The sequence below is a fragment of the Patella vulgata genome, chromosome 7 (assembly GCF_932274485.2).
Source record: "Patella vulgata chromosome 7, xgPatVulg1.2, whole genome shotgun sequence".
NCBI lineage: Eukaryota > Metazoa > Mollusca > Gastropoda > Patellidae > Patella > Patella vulgata.
Window position 1 is genome coordinate 34091898 of NC_065885.2, and position 22272 is coordinate 34114169.

Below are 22272 nucleotides of genomic sequence, written 5' to 3' on the forward strand. Positions count from 1 at the left end.
TATAGATGAGGCCGGTACAAGTTAAAGCCCAGAAAGATTTTCCTGCGGTTACTTTACAGAAAGATTATTTATATTATAAAGCTTATGATGTTATAATAGTGCTAGATACAAAGTGAGTATGATAAGTCTATACACCAGGTAACTGTGACAGCCTTTCCAAGTCATAATATATGCTTTGTGAACAATCATCTTTCACAATGTGTGTGGTGATTTCTTGTCAACAGTGAGTGTCTGGTCAAAAATTTAAATAATAAATATAAACATAATCAATAAGGACGGATCAGTTCTAAAGGATTACTCTTTACAGACTTTTATTAGTGTAAGTTTTTTTGTCTCACTGTTTACACAAAATAGAGATATTATCTAGGGCTTCTGGGACTATGAAATAGTTTGTCATCTGTAAAAACCAATTTCTTTCTCTCTTGTTTAGACCAGCTGCCCCACCAATACCAGGTTTATGGAAGGGTGTATTAAATAATGGTAAATGTGGTTGGTTCGATCCAACTAATACAGTACCCTTTATAGAACCAAAAACCAGCCCTATAGCCTTACCAAAAACCTCACTTGTTAGAAAAGGTATGTTCAATTTATTTTATTTTTGGTCCTTCAGCTTCTCATTGGATACGGTTTATCATTGTATTATTCTTTTGCATGGTTTGGTTTGGCATGAATATTGTCGGGGGAGTTGAGGTCACGGTTTAAAATGACAAGTTTTATCAAATGCCTAATCAAATAAGTGTGCTTGAATATGCCCTGCTGCAGTCTTGAATAACTATAGATTGAGAACCATTACAGATAGTTTGAGATATTGCCATATTTGTCCAGATTCTGTGTGCCCCCATCTTCAATAGAAGGCTTGATCTCGCCTTAACTACGTACAACTTATCAAGCCCTTCACGTAATACCCCGCATATTTTAGCACTAATTTCAATTGGGTATAAGCCCAGCTTGTGATCCTATCAGATTCCTTCGTTAAAAATATGGTTACGATTATCAAGTCTCGCACTTCTAGCTAAAATGTCTACATGTGACAATCGAGTTGCAAAGTTCAAGGTTTGATCAATGTCAAGGTTGCTGGAAATCATATTTGATCAACAAAGGCTGTAAACTTGTCTAATTCTTTTTCTATGGAGGCCGCCATATTTGTTTACAGTGTGTTATGTGCCATGACCTCTGATTGGACAATGCTAATAAGTCACGTGTAAACACAACGAGCACAAAAATTCGGGAATTGTTGAGTATTGAAGCAACGGCTAGATGTTGTAAAACTCGCGGTCATTGCTTCAGGAACATGGTGTGCCCCTATTTGTTTACAGTGTGTTATGTGCCACGACCTCTGATTGGACAATGCTAATAAGTCACGTGTAAACACAACGAGCACAAAAATTTGGGAATTGTTGAGTATTGAAGCAACGGCTAGATGTTGTAAAACTCGCGGTCATTGCTTCAGGAACATGGTGTGCCCCTAACGTCTATTTTTCTCTCTCCCATGATTTTGAAATCTTGCATATAAGAATTTTAAATTGATTTAAGATATTTTCCAAGTTTGAATTTAAAGTGTTTATCAATATTTATAGATTTGCATGGTCTGCTATTCAAAAATCTTTTTCTTTTGTCATAGTTTAATGTCTTGACCTCTGTGTGCTTCTTGTGGCAAAAAATAAACTTAATTTATTTATATGTTGTAAGCTTTACTTTTTGTGTTATAGTGTTATAAGTCATTCATTTTTGTCATAGTAGGTGTCACAGCTCCATTGCCCACGTTGGAAGAAAGTCATTTTTTCCCGATTTGTAACCCCTTTTCAACTTAACGTCATACGGTGGCTATTTAATATTTTGTAATAATTTTAAAATATTTTGGAAGCCGATATCCTGTTCTTTTGTTTGATATAATTTTTATATATGTGTTCATTTTATTAATTTCATAAACGTAAGTTGAACAATGTTAATTTCCCGTGTTTTGACGTTACGCTGAAAAATTTTGTCACGTTTTTAAACGAGGGTACCCCACTTCAAGTGAACGGCGGCCGCACTTATTATTAATATTATTTTTTCATTCTAATATCATTAGAAAGATAAATGAACGATCTTTCAATTGGTCGGGGGTGCTTTGTTGGCATTTCGAAATACCATGCATTTTTTGCAAGTTGAACGCTTCAATTCACGCAATCTTTTTTTTAGGCGATTTGTCAATATAGCACCCCCGACCAATTGAAAGTTCGTTTTATTGTCGTTTTGATGCTATTAAAATCAACAAAATCGGAGCATGGCAAGTGCGCCCGCCAAGCAATTGAAAATGGTATACAATGAGAAATTTTGTCAAAAATAAATCGCGTAGTTTAGCCTTGTTATGACGTCATTTCAACACCAAAACTAAAATGTATTCCATGTTCCTTAGACTCATATTCGCGGTAAATTACGTCGAAAGGCAACTCCGATGTTTATTTATGAAGTAAGCGTTATGTTATATGAATAAAGGACTTGCCTGAAAATAAATAAGGATAGTTAATTCCATTTTTTTCACGCCTTTTGGCTTTGCTGGGTTGACTGTGTTTACATCACGTGACTCATATTCGCGCGCTTTTATAACCATGTGACAGGATATAAATATAAAATCGAATGGAAATTTCCTATCGGCGACCACACGTCTTTACTTTTAACACCAAACATTTTTCAAGAATTGAACAATTCCGTAAAATTGACGAATGTTTCAATGCTCTGAAATCATAAATTCGCTGTTCACTGAATTATTCAAGCCCAATTTTAAAGCATTTCTGTGCACACGAATGGAAATGAAACCGGAAAACATCCACACGGGTCTTGGTACTGACAGCAGGCGTGAGGAAGACAGTATAGGTACTACTGATAATTAGTACATTGATTTCTATCCACTTAAACGGATATTATACCCAAATATATAAAGTTGGACCAACTAGCTGAAATAATTTGAAAAATGGCTTAATTTCTGGATTTGCCTTTGGCGATTTGCAACATTTCGTTTGAGATGATGGAACCAACATAGATTATGAATTAGGTCAGTCATGTCAATACTAATTACTATTACTATCATCACTCAGTATTGATACGGATACCCAATTTTCGCAAAACGTTTTAGTTTTTACTAAATAATTTAGCATTATAGAACAGTTGTCATACTTATTATTATAATTTTAATTCTTTTTTTTAGGAAAATATATTTAACACCTCGAGTATCACATATTTGTTGGCCAGTTAAACAATTGAATGAACCGACAAACCTAAGGCCTTAATTGGGCCTTGATTCGATATTTGTTTACATTGATTAAAATATACAAAAAAGGAAGCTGCTCAATGGGCTACATACCAATTTGAAGGAATAATATAAATATTCAAAAGTAAAGTAAAAACATAACAATTCTTTGAGTTAAATTGTAGCTTTTAGGCCTAGGCCTTTATAAACATGACTAGGCCTACCATAGCCTATCAGTAACTGAGTAACCTACTTTTACTCTTTAGTCTTTAGAGAATAATTTTTTATTGGTCAATGTTATCTTCTGAGCAGAATTCTAACAATAATGTAAGCAAGGAATGCTGAGAACAATGATAATGCAACAAGAGTTGTCCGTTTTTTAAAATTATGTGGTTGCTATGACAACCATCCAAAATCCTTAATAATTCACTAAAATTATATAATTCTTTATATTTTGTTTTACATGGGCTATAAATATATGCTAAAAAGCTTTCTGCTACTGTACTTAAAATGTGGCGATCAATTGGTTTGTCATGGTAAACATCATTGAAAATGGAATAACATTGCCTTTTTTGGGGTGTTTGTTTTCGTTTTGATTGCTATAAAAACCAAATATTAAGTAATATATAAGAGTAAAGATAAGTAATTTTAAAAATTCACAAACATATTTACTTGTAAACAAAATTTCTCTTCAAGATCTTAATTCCTTTTATATTTTATTTATGTCTTAATAATGGCCAAAATGGACAACTAGCTACTGCAGAATGTTCTTCAAAAGGGAACCCCTTTCCAGCTCTTGGGAGAAGACATATAAATATTTTCATTTTATTTATTTTTTAAAATCTTGTCCAATAGCTTCTGTTTTTAAAATAATACAATTATCAATATTGATGTCATGATTATTGGAAAATAATGCTTTTCGGAAAAAAATAAATGTGGTTGCTATGGTAACAGCCCAAACTCCTTCATATTTTTCTCAAACTTACACAATCCATATCATTTAATATTACATGGGTTTCAAATATTTTAAACTGCTTACTTTAAAATGTGGTGATGACCTTTTGGGTTATGGTAAGTAGCGTTGAAAATGGTCAAAAATTGCATTTTTTCCATTTTGGTTGCTATGACAACCAAAATTGATAATATATGGCGGATTGGAAAAAAGTGATTTTAAAAATTCACAAACTTTTTGACATATTCCCATAATTTCACATGTGTATCTCCATTCCTTCTTATTTTATTAATGTCCCAAAAACACCCCAAAAATAGGCAATTGTGTGCCGCGGAAAATTGTTCAAAAATGAACATATATTCAGCTCTTGAGAGAAGGCATATATATATTTTTACTCTTTTTTTTTCGTTAATCATACTTGATAGCTACTGATTTTAAAATGCATAACAACCAGGTTCAAAATTTCAGATATAACATGCACAAGACCATTTTTGATGAAAAAATTGACCAAAATCGCTCTGACAAAATGGAATTTTTGAGAAAACCTATGTATTTTGCAGTTACTGTGGAAATCGGTGTAATTATTACAAAAATGTGAAAATTGAAGCATAATTAGCCTTAAAGTTGTATTTCATGAATTTACATCTTCATTTTTAATAGGTTTGATATGAAATGAAATATGTCATCACAAAAAACACCAAAAATGGCTTTTTCAAAGTGTTGAAAAACCTTTCTTCCGCGAAAAGTCAAAAATCGCAACTTTGAGCCTCAATAAAAAAAAAAGTTTTCATCCGATTTTGAATCTGTAAAAAGTTTTGTGAGAAGAATGATGAGATCTACTTGGAAAGCTAATAAAATCAAATGTATAATCATAATCTCAAAATCACCTTTTCCACCTAGTCATAGTATAATCTGCTTTCTAACACTTTACTAACCTTGTCTTGGCATGAGAACCATTCTTTCTTATGAAAACATATCCAGATTCTAATGTTGCAGAGTCTGGTCGTAAATCAGGACGGAAGATACGAGCGGATATGATCAGTCGCCCACAGCAAGATCTTCGTCATACTGGACACATTGGTTATGATGGTGCTGTGTTCGGTGATGTCTCCTTCATTGGTGACAATTATGATAAACTACCACTTCAAGTTAGCAGTCAGGCATCATCTATGGCATCTATACCAAGATATGGTGATAGTCCGGAAAGAGAAAATGGTCATAAAGGAACTAATGGTTATGCTCATTCTTGGTGAGTATTTGTTGAGAAGATCGCCCACAAGTTATCCTTTATAAAATGAGCTTTTGTCATTTAGAACCCTCAAGAAATCATTTCACAAGTATTTTACTGTAAAGCTCCATTCAGCTTACATAACTATACATAGATGCTGTGCATTCACCCCCTCTAAGATAACAAAGGACAAGAAGTACATGCCATGATTAAATTCTTGTATGTCAAGTTCTTCATGTTAGAATATGGCACAAGTTAGGTGTAATGAGTTTCCCAAAAATGATACAACTAATGTGAACAATGTAAAGATAAGGTTTGATATGAAATGAGGCTATATACTTGACGTTAGTATGCTGCTATGTACAAATGTTTTGTTACCTGACAACTATTTATTTATGGTGTTAAAATTAAAGATTATTATAATCATTTCTCTTTATTTTCAGGATGAGTCAAGAATCTCTGGATAGTCATGCTCATAATGGTCGTGGTACCCCACCCTATCAAGATATCAATGATGATGCTCTCTTTGATTTTAAAATTCCAGACATTTCAGTAATAAAAGTTTAATTTACTTGCCTAACTCATGTAACTCTTTTTCATTGTGCTCATAAACACCACTGTGAAGCAGATAATGACAGTTTTGTGTCTAAAATTAACCCATTTTGTACAGCCTTATTGCAGTTCTTTGAACCCTGATTATTTGTGTGAATTATTCTGTCTTATACATCTCTAAATCTATATCTCTCTGATTCATTTAACTAAATAATGTAGATTTTATTTTTGACTGTTAAAGAAAATCAAGGACGATGCTTTATGAATTTCAGGAAGGCTTTGATTTCGGACCATCATTTATGGATGAAGTATTACGAGCACTGGATGAAAAAGAGAAACAATTGGAAGCCTCATCAGATAAATCTTCTGGAAGCCCAGACAAAACTCTCAAAGATCATAGTCGATCTACATCTCCAGATGATAGAGATTCACGTCCTGGTCCCCCACCATTACCTACAACTCTACCGAGAACTGTGAGTTTTTCCATCACATACTTGAATCTTGTATAACATTACAAAGTAGCAGCTAGTCACACAAGCACAGTTATTTTATTTATGGTAAAAGGGAATTTGGTCTTTTTATCAGATTGTCTTCCTGTTTGGGTTATTGGTGTAAAACTTCTATTGACACTTGACCTCTGATTAATTCCAATTAACAGATACAATACATCTACTGAAAGGAATAGTTTATTATTGAAATTGATTCTATCAGACTGATCACATCAGTTCAAGTCTAATTGAGACTGTGTTTACATGTAAGTCAAATATTTAGTGTTGTGAGAGACGTCCTAATATTTGGTATTAGTTATAAATAAAGATTTTACTACTAACCTTTATAGAGACAGAAATGTAGTTTTTTTTAGGGTTTATTTTTATTAAAGGTAAAACTCACATTATTATTAAACAGTATTTAGATTAATTCATTTTACAGTGCAAAAGTAGAACCTTAGAAGGAGCACTGAAATTTCTAATCGTAAATAGATGGTAAACATTTAGCACTTTAGCACAAAAATTTTAACTTTTTTATGTGGGTTTTCCTAGACTCAAAAAAATTATTTCTGTATTTAATATTTTCGTCTTCTATATATTTAATTTAGCAGAATCTAAATTATCAGTGTATATTCTGTTAATATCATGCTGTTTTGCTTTATTTGATGTTACTTTGAAAATGATAATGATTTTAGGAAAACCCCTTTATTTTAATGATAGTTTAGTTGAAGTTAATATAATTTATAAGTTTTGTCATGAAGGCAGCCAATAAACACTTTCTATAGTGTGATACCATTTCAGTCCATTTCTGATGTTACTTAAAAAAAAAAAGAGCTATTTTGAGGTATCAAGTGTACGTTCATGAATATCATCAATAAACATTTTCTTAGAACGATTATAGAATTTCAGATTATTTTGTTTTGAATCTCAAAATTGACCTATTTCATTTTCCTCTCTCAATATATAGGACATATCGTACCCCAAATTGTTGTTGAACTTTCATAAAATAAAAATATAGTAAACTAATGATTAGTTATAGAAAAATGAAGCATGCTCTCTCTCTCTCAGGCACATAAAACAATATCTAGTATTCTTCATGACAAAACTTATTGGAATGTAAAATATGTCTTTGTTATTTCAGGAAAACAAGAGAGATTCTAGAACAGAACCCAAGAAACAGGCAAAAGTCAAACCTATGTCTGCTTCCGACCAAAAGATGATGGAGGATGCCATTGCCATGGCAAATGAATTTGCAGCCCAGTCATCTAGAAATCAGATGATGAATGATACATGTTCTTCCCAAAGTCCCCCTGATACCCCTAAAACTGATAAAAATCGCATTGACTTTGACTCTTCTCTTAATGATTCGGGCAATATAATTTCGAAATTAAAAAATTCTATAAAACGAAGCCCTAAGCAAGAACGTAAACGAACCTTTTCAGATGATATTGCTACAAAGAGTGATTTAAGTGATGAAATTCCACCTGAGGAACAAGAAGCATACAACATGCTAGTGGTTAAAGGTTCGAAAGACTTTGATTCAGGAACTGAAGATTTGAAAAGTTCAAGTCCCGAGAGAAGTTTTAATTCAACTAGTAGCACAGAAAAAAGTTTCAGCAGAGTAACCCCGGAGCGTCCAGTTATTGCTGCAAGAAGCACTCCAGATCGTTCTGTAAACATAACTCAAGTTAGAACAACACCTGATCGTTCTGTTTCACTTAACAGGACAACACCGGAACGTTCTGTTTCACTTAACAGGACAACACCGGAACGTTCAGATATTCAACCAAGAACGACCCCAGAACGTTTTGCTGTTCAACCCAGATCAACTCCAGAGCGTTCCGTATCGAACATAACAACCGCTACATATAGTACTATTACAGTGGACCGTACGAACAATTCTAACTCAGTATTACGTAGCTCTAGTGAAATCCCTACTCGAGATATCCGACCAACCCCTCCTAAACCCATGCCTAAGCCTAGAATAGACATCAAACGACCAGAAATTCCCCCAATGCATCGCTCTGAGATCCCAGTTCCGAAACCTCGACCTGAGGTCAATGTAAATCGTGTTGAACCTGTACCTCGATTCTCTGTACCCTCTCCGGAGTGCAGTCCCAAAGACTTGAAAGTGGAGAAAAAATCCTCTGTTATTCTACCATCTAGTCCAACAGAATCCGTCAAACCGTACGATCGCGAGATTGTAAAAAAATCGATAGAAATTGTACGAATGGATTCACCTGATGACATTGTGGATAAACCTAGTGAAGAGGAAAATAGTGCTGAAAAAGATTTATCTTCCGAAGCAGAATCAGAACCAGCAGAAGAAAAGAAAGAATCCATCATTAATTCTTTGTTCAATGATGATGATATCGCAGAACCCACACCAAGAGAGATTATGAATAAACTTGCACGGGAAAGTCGTTTGAGAAGAACTGCAGATCATCAACGTGGTGTTACTGGAGAGGAATTATCTGCCGCACGAAAATTAAGAGAACCTCAAGGAATTCCTGTTAAATCAGTACCTCTAGCTACAGCAGAAGAAGATGATGAAGTTGATACAAATCCTCTACGTATGTTACGTGGTGGTGCTTTGCCGTTGCGAAGTAGTCGAGGTGGTGCAGGTACAAATCTTGTTACTACTACGTCTTCACTTCGAATACCTAAATTAGAATTTAGAAATCCTACATTTCAGCACTCTATCAGTGTGGATTCTAGTGCTCATCGTCGCCAGGAAGCTGCCAAAGAGAAGACCTTGCATGCATCCAAAATACCAACACGGTCTTTGAGTACTGGGGATGATTCAGCTAACCCACTACCTCTTCCTCCCCGAAATCCAAACCGACCAGGGAATCTGAATGCTAAACCTAGAGAACGCAAATATCCTCTTTCACTCAGCAGTGTTTCAGGTCCCAATAGCACTGGCATGTGTTCTGTTAGTTCTGTTATTAGGAGATATAAATCCATGCATGATCCTACCCCTAACCTCCCGCCTGCCCCTCCCCCACCTCTTGACCCTAACCTTGACCTTGATCCCGATGATAATGATGATAATGTATTTACTGAAAGTGAAACCTTCCCAAATATGATAAGTATAAGCTCCCCGACTTTTCCACGAGAAAAGTTTGGTTTTGATAATGTGAAGTGCAGTCTTGAGAATTTAGGATTTTATAACAGTCATGACCAGTTTTGGGTAGAGAGGGTTTTACTGCCAGAAAGGAATAGTTCTGATCCAATGAGCTCCGATGATATATCACCTCTACTTCTATCCCACTACAAGCACTCAATGGGTGTCAGCTACGAAGATCTCCTCGATTTGGCCCTTGATAGGTAAATTCCAACTCCAATAACCGCTTTGAATTTATTTTGTTGCCTACAGACAAGTTGGGTGCAAAATCTGACTCATTTTGAATAGAAGTCGATGATGCTATAAGTCAGGAATCCTATTAAAACAAACTGTATTTGTAGTTTGAAGAGAGAAATTATTTTTCTGATATAAAATCACTTACTTTTTTTGTGACGGAACACCATTTTCATTGTTCATTATATATTTCAGACTTTTCACCTAACTTGTAACATCAACATACTAGTATAATCAACATATATTCTCATTGATACACTAATGATATCTAAAATATTTCATTCAGTCAAATCATTAATAGATTTGATATAAGAATTAATTAGTTTGACGATGTTGTTGCTACAACAAAACACATTTAATTCAGTAATCTCATTTTTAAAATTTCTTATCCATGAAAGCACAGATTCATCTAGTATTCATATAATTTAATGTGTGATTTGATTAGTGTCACTTCATAGAGTAACCATAATTTCATTTCTTATATTTTTCATAGATTTCTTTAAGATAGATGTGAGTTTACATATCTTAGAACATAGATTGCCCACTTTTTATCAGCATAGATCTTCCTGCTGATAATTGCACTTCATAATTTCCATTCCGAAGTGCAGATTTGGAATGGAATTTTTTAATTATCTTACCAAACAATCATATATGCCTGAGCATTTTAAAACGTAAATTTAGCTATTATAAAACATTGTTGAGCTTTAAGCTGTCTCGAGTTCATTGTCAAGGTCAGGGATGTGAGGTGACCCACAGTTTGGCGTGTTGCTATAGTGTGAATGCTTGACCCATAGCATTTTAATTTGAGTAGTTTGTAGACTCCCCCTGTTTAAAAAAAATCTCCCACACCCCTTTTATTCCTTCTAACAATACGATGACGCTGTTCTCCAGCAAAGAGGTGAGGTAGCATGGATGATACTCTAGTCACCATTCTCAATTTTAGTTTATATGTTATGTTATTGGTTTTGCTGGGTAATTTTGAATTTTTAGTTTTGTATTACATAGAACACAAGCATAGTGTATCTTATTAGATTTAAATCCAACAGTTATATCCACTACCGATAAATGGTTAGCGTGAAACTACGATTTTAATTTCCATAATACCCTTAATAAATGCATGGGTTATGAAATATAACTACTAGAATAGATCATAACATGAATCATTTATAGATATATAAATTATAATCATGAATAAATTAGATCAATTTTATTATACGTCCACATTCATAATGTGAACGTATTATGCCGTCGCCCCTGTCTGTGTGTGTGTGTGTGTGTGTGTGTGTGTATGTATGTATGTGTGTGTGTGTGTGTGTGTGTGTGTCTGTGGTTCGCCTACAGGGCGCAATTCTTCATGGATTTTCTTCAAACTTGGTATACTTATTCCTTATACCCCAAGGAAGATCCCTATTGTTTTTGGTGCATGCCCGACCCCCCGGGGCAGAGCCACGCCCATTTCTAGTTTGTATTTGTTTGTCGTCTACAGACCGCATTTCTTAACGTATCATTTTGAAACTTTGCATACTTATTCTTTGTACCCTAAGGAACATCCCGATCGTTTGGGGTGCATACCCAACCCGCAGGGGCAGAGCCACGCCCATTTTCTTTTTGTGTGCCTGTGTGTCGCCTACAGGCCACAATTCTTAAGTGATCATCTTGAATCTTTACATACTTATTTCTTATACCGCAAGGATGACCCCTATTGTTTTTGGTGCATGCCCGATCCCAAGGGGCAGAGCCACGCCCATTTCTTGTATTTGTTTGTTTGTCGTCTACAGGCCGCATTTCTTAACGTATCATCTCGAAACTTTGCATACTTATTCTTTGTACCCTAAGGAACATCCCTATCGTTTGTGGTGCATGCCCAACCCCCAGGGACAGAGCCACGCCCATTTTTTTTGTGTCTGTGTGTCGCCTACAGGCCACAATTCTTAATCGATCGTCTTGAAAAAATTTCATATGAATTCCTTATACCCTAAGGATGATCCCTATTGTTTTTGGTGCATGCCCGACCCCCAGTGGCAGAGCCACGCCCATTTCTTGTATTCATTGTTGGTCATTTACAGACCGCATTTCTTAACGTATCACCTTGAAACTTTGCCTACTTACTCCTTCTATCCTAAGGAACATCCCTATTGTTTGTGGTGAATGCCCAGCCCCCAGGAACAGAGCCACGCCCATTTTCTTTTTGTGTGTCTGTATGTCACTTACAGCCTGCAATACTTAATCGATCATCTTAAAAACTTTTTTATACTTATTCCTTATACCCTAAGGCTGACCTCTATTATTTTTGGTGCATGCCCGACCCCCTGGGACAGAGCCACACTCAATGTTTGTGTGCCTGTTGTGTCGCCTACAGGCCGCAATTCTTAACAGATCCTTTTGAAACTTTGCATACCTATTCCTTATACCCTAAGGATGTCCCCTGTTGTTTGTTGGTGATTGCCCAACCCCAGGGGCAGAACCACACCCATTTTTTCTTTGTGTCTCTGTGAGTTGCCTACAGGCTACGATTCTTAATGGATTGTCTTTGAACTTGGGATATGTATTCCTTATAGCCTAAGGACGACAACTGCATATCCCGACCCCCCGGGACAGAGCCACGTCCAATTTTTGTGTTTATCGTTTATAGGCCGGAATTCTGAATGGATCAACTTGGTACTTGGCATATGTATTCCTTATAGCCTAAGGGCATCAACTATTGATTTTGGTGAATGCCCCGACCCGCAGGGGCAAAGCCACGCCCAATTTTTGCCTTTAGCCCCAATTCTGGATGGATTATCTCGGAACTTGGTATATTTATTCCTTATACCCTAAGGACGGCAACTATTGATGTTGTCATTTCAATAACAGGGTGGTACCTATTTATATTGTTTCCATGTTCAACCCCCACGGGCAGAGATACGCCCATTTTTTGTATTTATCGTCTACAGGCTGCAATTCTGAATGGAACTTTGCATATTTATTCCTTATACTGTAAAGACAGCAACTATTTATTTTGATGCTTGCTCCGACCTCCTGGGGCAGTGTCACACCCACTTTTTTGTTAGTATTTTGTCTGTAAATTTGGCAAAACAAACCCAACGACTAGCCTACTTTGCCTCTTATCATATTACAGCCATTTCATATTTCATTCTCTTCATTTTAAAAAGTACCATATCAATCAAAGCTGGAATGTGGACGTATATTGCAGCGTTAGCGATGCTCTCGTTTTTTAAAAAGTAAAATGCCTCAAATCTACCCAGCTATGTGTAACTATGGAACTGAAATTGTTCTGCTATATTTAAAGTAATGTAACAGCTTTGTTAATATGTCTATAGCCCTATACCAACTAACACAATCACACTTACAGCCATTTCTTACTATTAATCATGTATTTACATTGTTGATATTTCTTTAATGTTCAGTTCAGTTTTCCTTTGGCATGGTTAATTTTGTTGGTTTTTCTATTTAGTCAAATTCTTAATAATCAATTATTACTGTATATTTCAGATAAAGAATTTCATTATTATTTCAATAATTCATTACTCCCATCATTGAAGTACATGTAATAATATTTATGGAAAGAATTTGACTAGATAAGATGTCATTTCTACTGATTGAGGAGGCATGGTCTGTTGTCTTGGATAGTGTTCCCTTTATTTTGTCAAAAACCCTTATTTTTTTTAATCAAAAATGTAAAAATAAACATAAAAATTTGGCCAGAAGTTGGGAATTACTAATTAAGATATTTTTATGTTTTATTCTTAAAAGTGAATATACATATTTGATAAAAGAACTAAAGGTTGTTATATTTAATGTTCAATAATCAGTCCTTAACTGAATTGTCTGCACTCGTAAATAGATCTATTATGTCCACAGCAAATTTATAAGCTTGAATTATTTTGCAAAAGTAAAATGTGTACTTAATTTTTGTTGAATTTTTTTCTTCTATTTTTTTTTTCTTTTTCTTCTCGAGTATTTAAGTATATGTGTATGTGTATCATGAGGTGTCTTTTCTATTTTTGGTTTATCTTCAATTTCTTTTCTCTTTTCTTTTGGCTTTCACTGATTTATAGGACTTTGTGTTTCAGAACAAAACAATGTTACTATTATGGTAGAGTATAATGACGTAAGATTTCCACTTGATTCCATTCTGATTTCTTTATTTTATAATTTATCTTGTTTTATTTATCAATGCTAACAAGACCGAAATAAAACAAAAAAAATCATCTTTATACCCTTTAATACCTTTGTTACAACAACAATAACACTTTCTGCACGAAAGTTCATGAATATATCGTTATATATACACATAATTTTTATTGACAGTGTTTCAAGCATGGAAAATCATTTCAATTAACAATGACTTCATCTTGCTAGATTGGTTCTGATCCCTCAGAAAGACATGTTTCTAAAAAAAAAAAATACCCTTCAAGTAAAAATAAAATTTAAACTTCAAATATATTACTTTTGTTTCTATTCTCTTCTATTCTTTCGTTATATCTTTTGATTCAGTTATGAATTTCTTGTTATCTTGTTATTTTGTTGTTGTTATGCTAACACTGGTTTTTGTTGCACCCTTCCAATATTTGAACCAAAATAGATAAGAATTTTTCTATGGTAAAAAAGGTACAGGTAAAGTTGGTTTCAGATAGTTTGTATTACAGTACATGTATCTTGTATTTTCCCCAGAAGTTGTCTAAGAACCTTATGGCTGGTGGCTAATTACTCCATCTTTAGAAAATTAACAACTCTAGTATTTTAATTCTAAAAATATTATTTTTGATAGCTCTGACTGCTGGCATATTTGTAAGATCCAGAGTCATGATGAATTTAGAAATCATGTATTTGCTGTATTACATTCTCTTTTTATATATAGAATTTTAGGATATTACCAAAAGTGTTATGTAGACAATTTGATAATTTTTTTTTTTATTATTATTTTTTTTTATATATAATTCATTTTCCTGATTGATATTAACATCAGCTTAAAAAAAAAACCATTAATGCTTTTAGATTTATCATTTGTATGTATTGATAGATATTAGAATGATATACCATTGTTATTATTTAATCAGTACAAACTAGTAACAACTAGAGTACATAAAAAAGGGAGGCAAGGACTGAATGATGCATGCTAGCTATATGTATAGTATATGTATTGCTACAATGCCATCTTATAACCTGCCGAAGAGACCTAAAAATAAAAATCGGAATGGCATCTCTCCCAAAATTGATAGTGCATTTGTTAGAGACCAGTACATTATTTTCCAATGTACATGTTTTAAGACCAAATAGAAAAGAAACAAATCATTAGATTTAAATGACACCATTTATGTGACTGATAGGGATAATGTTGAAAACTTGACGATATTGTTATGAAATTTCTTTGCTATTTATATCTAAATTATTTTTATTTTTATTATTTGTGGGGATTTTTAAGAATTTGGATATATTTTTTTGTGACCAACTGTATTTCATAAATTAATGATTTATACTCATAATATTAATATTACATTTTTCTAGGGAGAAGAATTGTGAAGAGATAGAAACCATGCAAAAAATATTTTCAAATGAAGTGAGTTAAAGATTTCATTATATACGCTCAAAGCCATTAAAAACACAATGTCTAATTCGTGAAATACTTCTGGTAAACGTTTTTTGGGCTTTCCTATCTTATGGCAAATAGGTGAAACTTGTGATGGGTCTCTTTTTTGTGGAGTTCTGGGTTTGTATCCAATATCAGTTCTCGGTAATGAACTTTGTTCATGCAAACGCAACACTTGTCTTTTTTCACGATTTTAAGCATGTCACATGTTTTGCACGTGCATTCCCTGCACTCTGGCCCTTTAAATACAAAATTTCAACATTTATCACTTCTGGAAAATGCCACGCCTTACACAAGAAAACAGGAACAGAGCTATTGGCATGCTGGATCAGGGAGATTCATAGGTAGCCGTCGGCAGATACTGTAATGTCCACCCATCAACCATTGCTTGCCTCAGACAATGCTTCCACACCACTGGAAGAATTGCCGATCGACCCCAACCTGAAGCACCACCTGTAACAACTGCCGCTTAAGATCGCCACATCCAACTACAGCATCTGCGCAACAGGTTCCAGTCAGCTACTGCTACTGCCAGGGAACTGTTGGAACACGGCAATGTCAGATCAGCCCTCAAACAGTCCGAAGGCGCCTGGCTGCTCTCGGGTTACGCTGCCGTCGACCTTACCAAGGTCAAATCCTTTCGCATTGTCATCGACTTGCCAGACAGAAATGGGCCACAAATTAGGGGTAGCTGCACAACACACCATGGCAAATTGTCGTCTTCTCGGATGAATCCCGATTCAACCTCAGTTTACCTGATGGACGTCACCGTATCTACCTACGTCGACATGAACACTTTGCTCGTAACTGCGTGCTGGAAAGGGATCGTTTCGAGGGAGATGGCGTCATGGTTTTGGGCCACTATCAAAGTTAACTTCCGGTCCCATTTGGTGGTGGTCCAAGGCAATCTCAACGCTCAACATTATGTTGACGCCTTCCTTCGTCCGGTGTTGATTCCATTGCTGGCTCAACATGGCGTCCATCGACAGATAGTTTTCCAGCATGACAATGCCCGACCCCACACTGCCAGGTTGACAAGAGACTTTCTGAACAATCATCATATCCGTGTTATGGATTGGCCCGCTGTGTCTCCCGACATGAACCCGATCGAACACCTTTGGGATGAACTTGGACGCCTTTGGGATGAACTTGTACGACGGGTTCAAACTCAAGCCGTGCCACCACGAACTGTTGCATAGTAGGCAAACAATCCCACAGCACGTAGTGAGACAGCTGTGCCAATCCATGCCAAGGCGACTTCAGGCATGTGTAAGAGCTCAGAGTGGACATACCCGATATTGACTTCAGCTGACCCCTGCTTTGTTTCATGGTTCTCTGACGTTTCGGTTTTGTGCATTTGGCATTGCGATTTTAATGGCTTTGAGTGTATCATATATAGTACCTTATATATTTCTTCTTCTCATCAAAAAATAATTAAAGACTGAAAATGATTAATAAACTCAATAAATAAAAAAACACTGCAATCCCAATAGTTTCCTTTAGTGCTGGTAGTCATATCAGTCAATAAGCCCCTGCAATGTACGCTCATTTGTACGGAATGTATTTCCCCAAAGTTTAAATTTGTATTGATGTTTACTTTCAGCTTAGTGTAGAGAAGTGTATGAAAGCTTTGGAAGATACCAGATGGGATTTACAAAAAGCTGTGAAATACGTCAAATTAAAACAACTTTTAAGCGTTCAGTTAGGTGACGTTAGTCAATGTAAAGAGGCATTACTAAGGACAAACTGGGATGTACGGGAGGCGGCTAATTACATGTTAAGCCATCCATTGACAAGCCCTGAAACAGTGGACGTTTGACCCAGAATGAAATAACCAATTGAGTGTTTATGTGATTTTTAGCTTGGTGGATATTCATTGTAACAAAACTAGTCTGGCTACACATTTAGCTGCGGATCATCATCAAAATATAATCAAATGAGATTGTGAAATTCTTCAAGAGGCATTATCGTTTTCTTTACATCTTTTGGCCTGGTAAATAGATTTCAAACAGTGGCTCAAAAACTTGATGTTTTTATTCAGTGCTATAATACATGGGTCTTTTGTGCTTTCCAACCAAGGATATTTTGGCACCATACAGTTTTATCTCATTTACCTGGAATATGGAATGACTGTATGCTGTACTAAAAGGAATATTACATATATGGCCTAACTTAGAAATCATATTTGGTGAATTTATGGATATACTTTGGTAATAAAACCCACATTAAGGATATTGTACAACATATACTAAAATTATGGACTGAAAGTTTTGTCAAAGGAGAACTATAACTTGATAAGAGTTATTTCCCTTACAAGATTGTCTTTGGGTGAAAAATATGTTGCAATTCACATTTATACCAATATTATTCTACTGGGTCTATTTATCGGTGTCTATTTTCTTTTTATTCAACTTTAGCCCATTGACAGATATCATATTTTATGTTATGGTATCATTCATTATGTATGTATAACTTTTTAAATATGTCAGCATTATGGTTTGTGAATAGGAAACATGGTATTACTAACATATAGTTAAATATTTATACTGTACATACTATATAGAAATATATTGCCATTATTACACAAAGACAATAAGTATCAAACCATCAACCAGTAAGCCTGTAAACATTTCAGTAGTCACTTAATTCACAATTCAAGTATTGTTTTCTCCTCGTTGCTATTGATTAGAACTCCAGGTAATAAGCTGATTAATTTCCAATAAAATTTTATTATTCTAGAAGTGAATGTATAGGTTAGTAGATTGTGTGTCCATTATATTGTTATCTTAAAACGCTACACCTCTTTGTTGAAATACAATGTATGTTGTGTTAAATTTTGATACAATAAGCCAAAAATGCAACAAAGTGAATTTAATTTTCTGCTTCTGCATCCTTTATATTTATTCAGTGAAGTAGAATTAAAGTCAAATGTCTTTAATGATTAATGTAAATGGTTATGGTAAAATCTCAAAGGAATTGTTATGCAATGACTAAGTAGGAACAAAAGACTTAAGAATATTGTAACAAAGGCAGTCAGTGAGCAATACCCTTCCTTTCTGTTTGTAACTATAGCAACTTCATACTAAAATTAAACATTTAGGTCCTAAACAACTGCTGGAATAGATTATTTCACAGTTATAATGGAGATCACTATATGTAATTTCACTGAATATTTACAAGTAAATGTTGTATAAATGTAGAACATAACATATATAAATATGTTGTTACAAATGCTAGAAAGAAGAGATGTCACTGAGAAAGAGTGGCACTTTGAAAGGACTTATTATGAAATACAATAGAAAAATGGCTGCCATATATATATATATATATATATATATATATAATATATAATATATATATATGATCACTGTCTGGAGCTGAATTGTTTATTAGGCAGTTTGAACTAATTGTAGTCATTACAAAGATAATCCTTCCAGTTTAAAGAACCAGCTATCCAATTATGCTCTTGGAAATGTATCTTTAATTCCCTATTAATACATCAGTGTGCACGATTGATATCCAATAAGAAATTTGATTTTCATTATCAGTGATGTTCTGTTCCTAGTATTTTATAAAAGTATGTACATTTAGGTAAATGTTTATAAATTGATGTTGTATGCTTTGCCAAAAGAAATTTTGGTCATAGAAAATTTGAAATTTATTATGAATATTGTGCCATTGTTGATTTTGTATAAATTCATAGTTCTTCCTTTTAATTTTGCCTATCCAATATTAAAAATAATGGAAATTAAATAATTTCTGTAGTTATAATGAACCTTAATAATATACCGGTACTTGTAGAGTTACTCGAAAATCAAAAAACTACTTTTGCTACAACTGTACAAGGTAACAAATAAGGAATAAAAAAACAAAGTGTAAATTATAATGTAGATATGTATAAAAAAAATAAATTTTTTCTTTTTATCTTTATTAGACTTGCCAATTTTTTAGTGCAATATATTTGGCCGTTAATAATTTAGCTAGAGTTCTTTTTTTTAAATGGATGTATATGTATAATTTTGTATTTTGATTATAAACGAAACTAGTCATAAATTTTAACATTTTGTAATGAAATACAGAAACATACATGTAGTTGCAATGTATTTCGAAACATACATTAAATGTCTAAGAGGTAAAATTTAGTGCTTCAATTGTTTTTTGTAGGCTTTGTTAGATCATTTGTTAGAAAAAAGCAATCATTTAGTAATAGGCAAAAATATAGTGCAGATTGCTCGACAGACAATAAAATCATCATTGAACTGATTAAAATAATTAAATCATGTCTGAATTTGTCCAATTTATCACAGACTATTTTTTTGCTAATCAACATTTGATAGAACTTTTAATAATATCTGAAGAAGGTTAATAGGGAATTATTTATTAATGTGATTGTACAGGTCACATAAGTACATGCTCTCTTAATGTTTTTTTTACCAGTGCGTAGGAATAAATGTAATATATTTTCATAACTAATAATTTATCACTTACCAAGAGGACAGGTAACTGATATAACATGTCCTGTATATTGGGCCTTTTATACCTAGGGTTTTAGTTTGGACCATATTTATGAATGCTCAATTGCCTTTTTTTGTTTGTAACAAATTGCATATCAGCATATATAATTTGAATGGACTCATTTATTCATGTAACAACCAATTTTGTAATTTCTTCCTTTAATTATACGCACTTACTAAACAATGAAAGACATTCCGTCATAGGAAACTATTTGGAAATATTAACATATTATCTATATATCTTTCAAATTTACGTTCATCATGTCATTACCTTATATATCTGATTAAAAACATACCTCAATTAAATTGATTTAAAATAAGATTTATTGACAGGGTGTCATTCTCAAATAAACCCTAAATTCATAGATAATCTTCTTAATGCTGATAATATATTGAGAAAACTGCAACATTTTAGGTAATTTAATGTTTTAATATAGAAAATTACAATCCCAGGTTAAAATTTTATAGCTTCCATAGCAACAAAATGAGATAAATAGTTTGTGTAAGGAAAAACACCTTTGTGAGTGGTGTAAAATTATGATTACAGGATATTTACTGTACCTCTTAAATCACAGTCACCGTATTTCCAAATAGCTATTCTGATGGGGATATCTGTATAACTAGTTAATTTAAGCAGTTAATTTGTTCACAGATTGTCAATTGAAAAGTATGGATTGAAGTGAATACAACCGATTGGAGCTAAAACAAAATGACTCGTTGCCATTGTCTTGTATTTGGTTAGCAAATTTGGGTTAAGACTCTTTAAGATGAGTTATAAAAAATATTTTCCATGATATAGTGTCAGGAAATTATTTTCTCACAGATTATATTATGTCTAATCACAGGTTGACATTTAGGAAATTTTCTTCTTAGAAGATTTCAGGCAATCAATCAAAATTTTTTTGGTTTAAAACAAAACCTGGGAATTTTCATAATAAGGGTGGCATAAAAGAATTTATTAGGAGATGATAAATATGTTTTAAAACACATTGTAAATGATTCTGATCAAAAAAGAAAATAACCATTACAGAACAGACTTCTATGAAGAGGGGAGCAATGGGGAGTTTTATATTTGAAAATTGTGTTATAAGAAATATTGTTTCAACCCCTTACATTGCTATTTTATTCAAGTTTACTTTAAAATGTTTTAGATATTGGCCTTATATAAGCTCCCAACTAACAAGAGGTGATCATATTTTTCTCCAGGCATAATAGTTCTTATAGTTTAAGTTGTTTTTGTTATGTTATTTGTATTAACCTGTATATTGCTGTTATTTTATACTGTATATTAAATAATTCATGTTTGTATTATAGACATCTTATTCAAACCCTTCTTATAATGCTGCTGCTTCAAATAATTAATTATTGATTACCTACCATTAGTTGTTGTAAATGTTATTGCTTATCTCTGCTCTTCTATCTTAAGCATATGTGGATATTTGCCTTTTAATTAATACCAATGCTCAGTATGAAATTCATAACATTCTTCTATCTTTAAGGTTTGTATGTACAATGTAAGGTTTTGCAGTGACATTTCTTATTCTTTTAGCTTTCCATTATTATAGAAAACAACATTACATACGACCTCAAAACTGTACATACATTTAATCATTGTTTATTAATTTTGACATATTAAGAAAATGAACAAGCTTTGATCTTATAAATTTTCTGCAGTTATTAAAAAGAAAAAAAAAATCATTTTCTAGTATCATGATGTGTAATGCATTAGCCTGTGCACATTTTTCACCCTCTCAAAAACCATCAATTGCATTTATTTTTAAATTGTTTAATTGTGAATTAATTCTTCTTTGATGTGTAGAAGTTGAACATGTCTTGTTATTAGGCTTCAAATAATTTGTTATCATCTATAGATCTGAATAAATCTTCATATTCAAACCATTATACTGACTGAAACATATGCTTGTAAATAGATATGTTTTTTGTAGTAAAACAATTACTTCTTATTAAACTTTACAAACATAACATCCTTCTTCCTTGAATTATTTGAGTGTTTTTTATACCTCACATTGAAATGTGGTCATATTGTCTCCCTTTTCTGCCTGTCCCTCGTCCACAATTGCTTGTCGCTGCTCCAGAAGCTATAATTATCACCCGGTTGACCTTGAATTTATACACAGTGTTTCCCTCATGGCACATGCCCGTCTTAATTATCCCAGTTGGTGCAGAAAAGTGGGACGGTAAACCTCATTTCTGATAATTACTGCCAGAATTATTGATCGTGTGGAGATTTTCCATGTTACAGTTTTGGCCCGTAAAATGTACTGTTTTTATCCCATGACCCATGGACATTATTTGGAACATCACCCAAAGAATTAACGGAGACGTAAAGCGACCCAT

At 33.6% G+C, this 22272-nt stretch overlaps 1 protein-coding gene across 7 annotated transcripts in view; it reads left to right on the plus strand.

Annotated features, from left to right (window-relative positions):
* The window catches only part of LOC126828631 (activated Cdc42 kinase-like), a 79647-nt gene extending 57750 nt beyond the window's left edge, over positions 1-21897 (plus strand). For 4 of the 7 annotated variants that reach the window (XM_050558515.2, XM_050558516.2, XM_050558511.2 and 1 more), the window contains exons 9-17: positions 6-112; positions 431-576; positions 5163-5430; positions 5853-5961; positions 6234-6434; positions 7591-9073; positions 13884-13921; positions 15319-15370; positions 17004-17142. In XM_050558515.2, the coding sequence (XP_050414472.1) occupies positions 6-112; positions 431-576; positions 5163-5430; positions 5853-5961; positions 6234-6434; positions 7591-9073; positions 13884-13921; positions 15319-15333 (2367 nt within the window). In that variant the 3' untranslated portion in view covers positions 15334-15370; positions 17004-17142. Of the gene's footprint in view, positions 1-5; positions 113-430; positions 577-5162; positions 5431-5852; positions 5962-6233; positions 6435-7590; positions 9074-9828; positions 9833-10546; positions 10556-13883; positions 13922-15318; positions 15371-17003 lie in introns of all 7 variants that reach the window. The other 3 variants (XM_050558517.2, XM_050558512.2, XM_050558513.2) reach the window with 3 other exon arrangements.
* Positions 21898-22272: the final 375 nt, after the last annotated feature.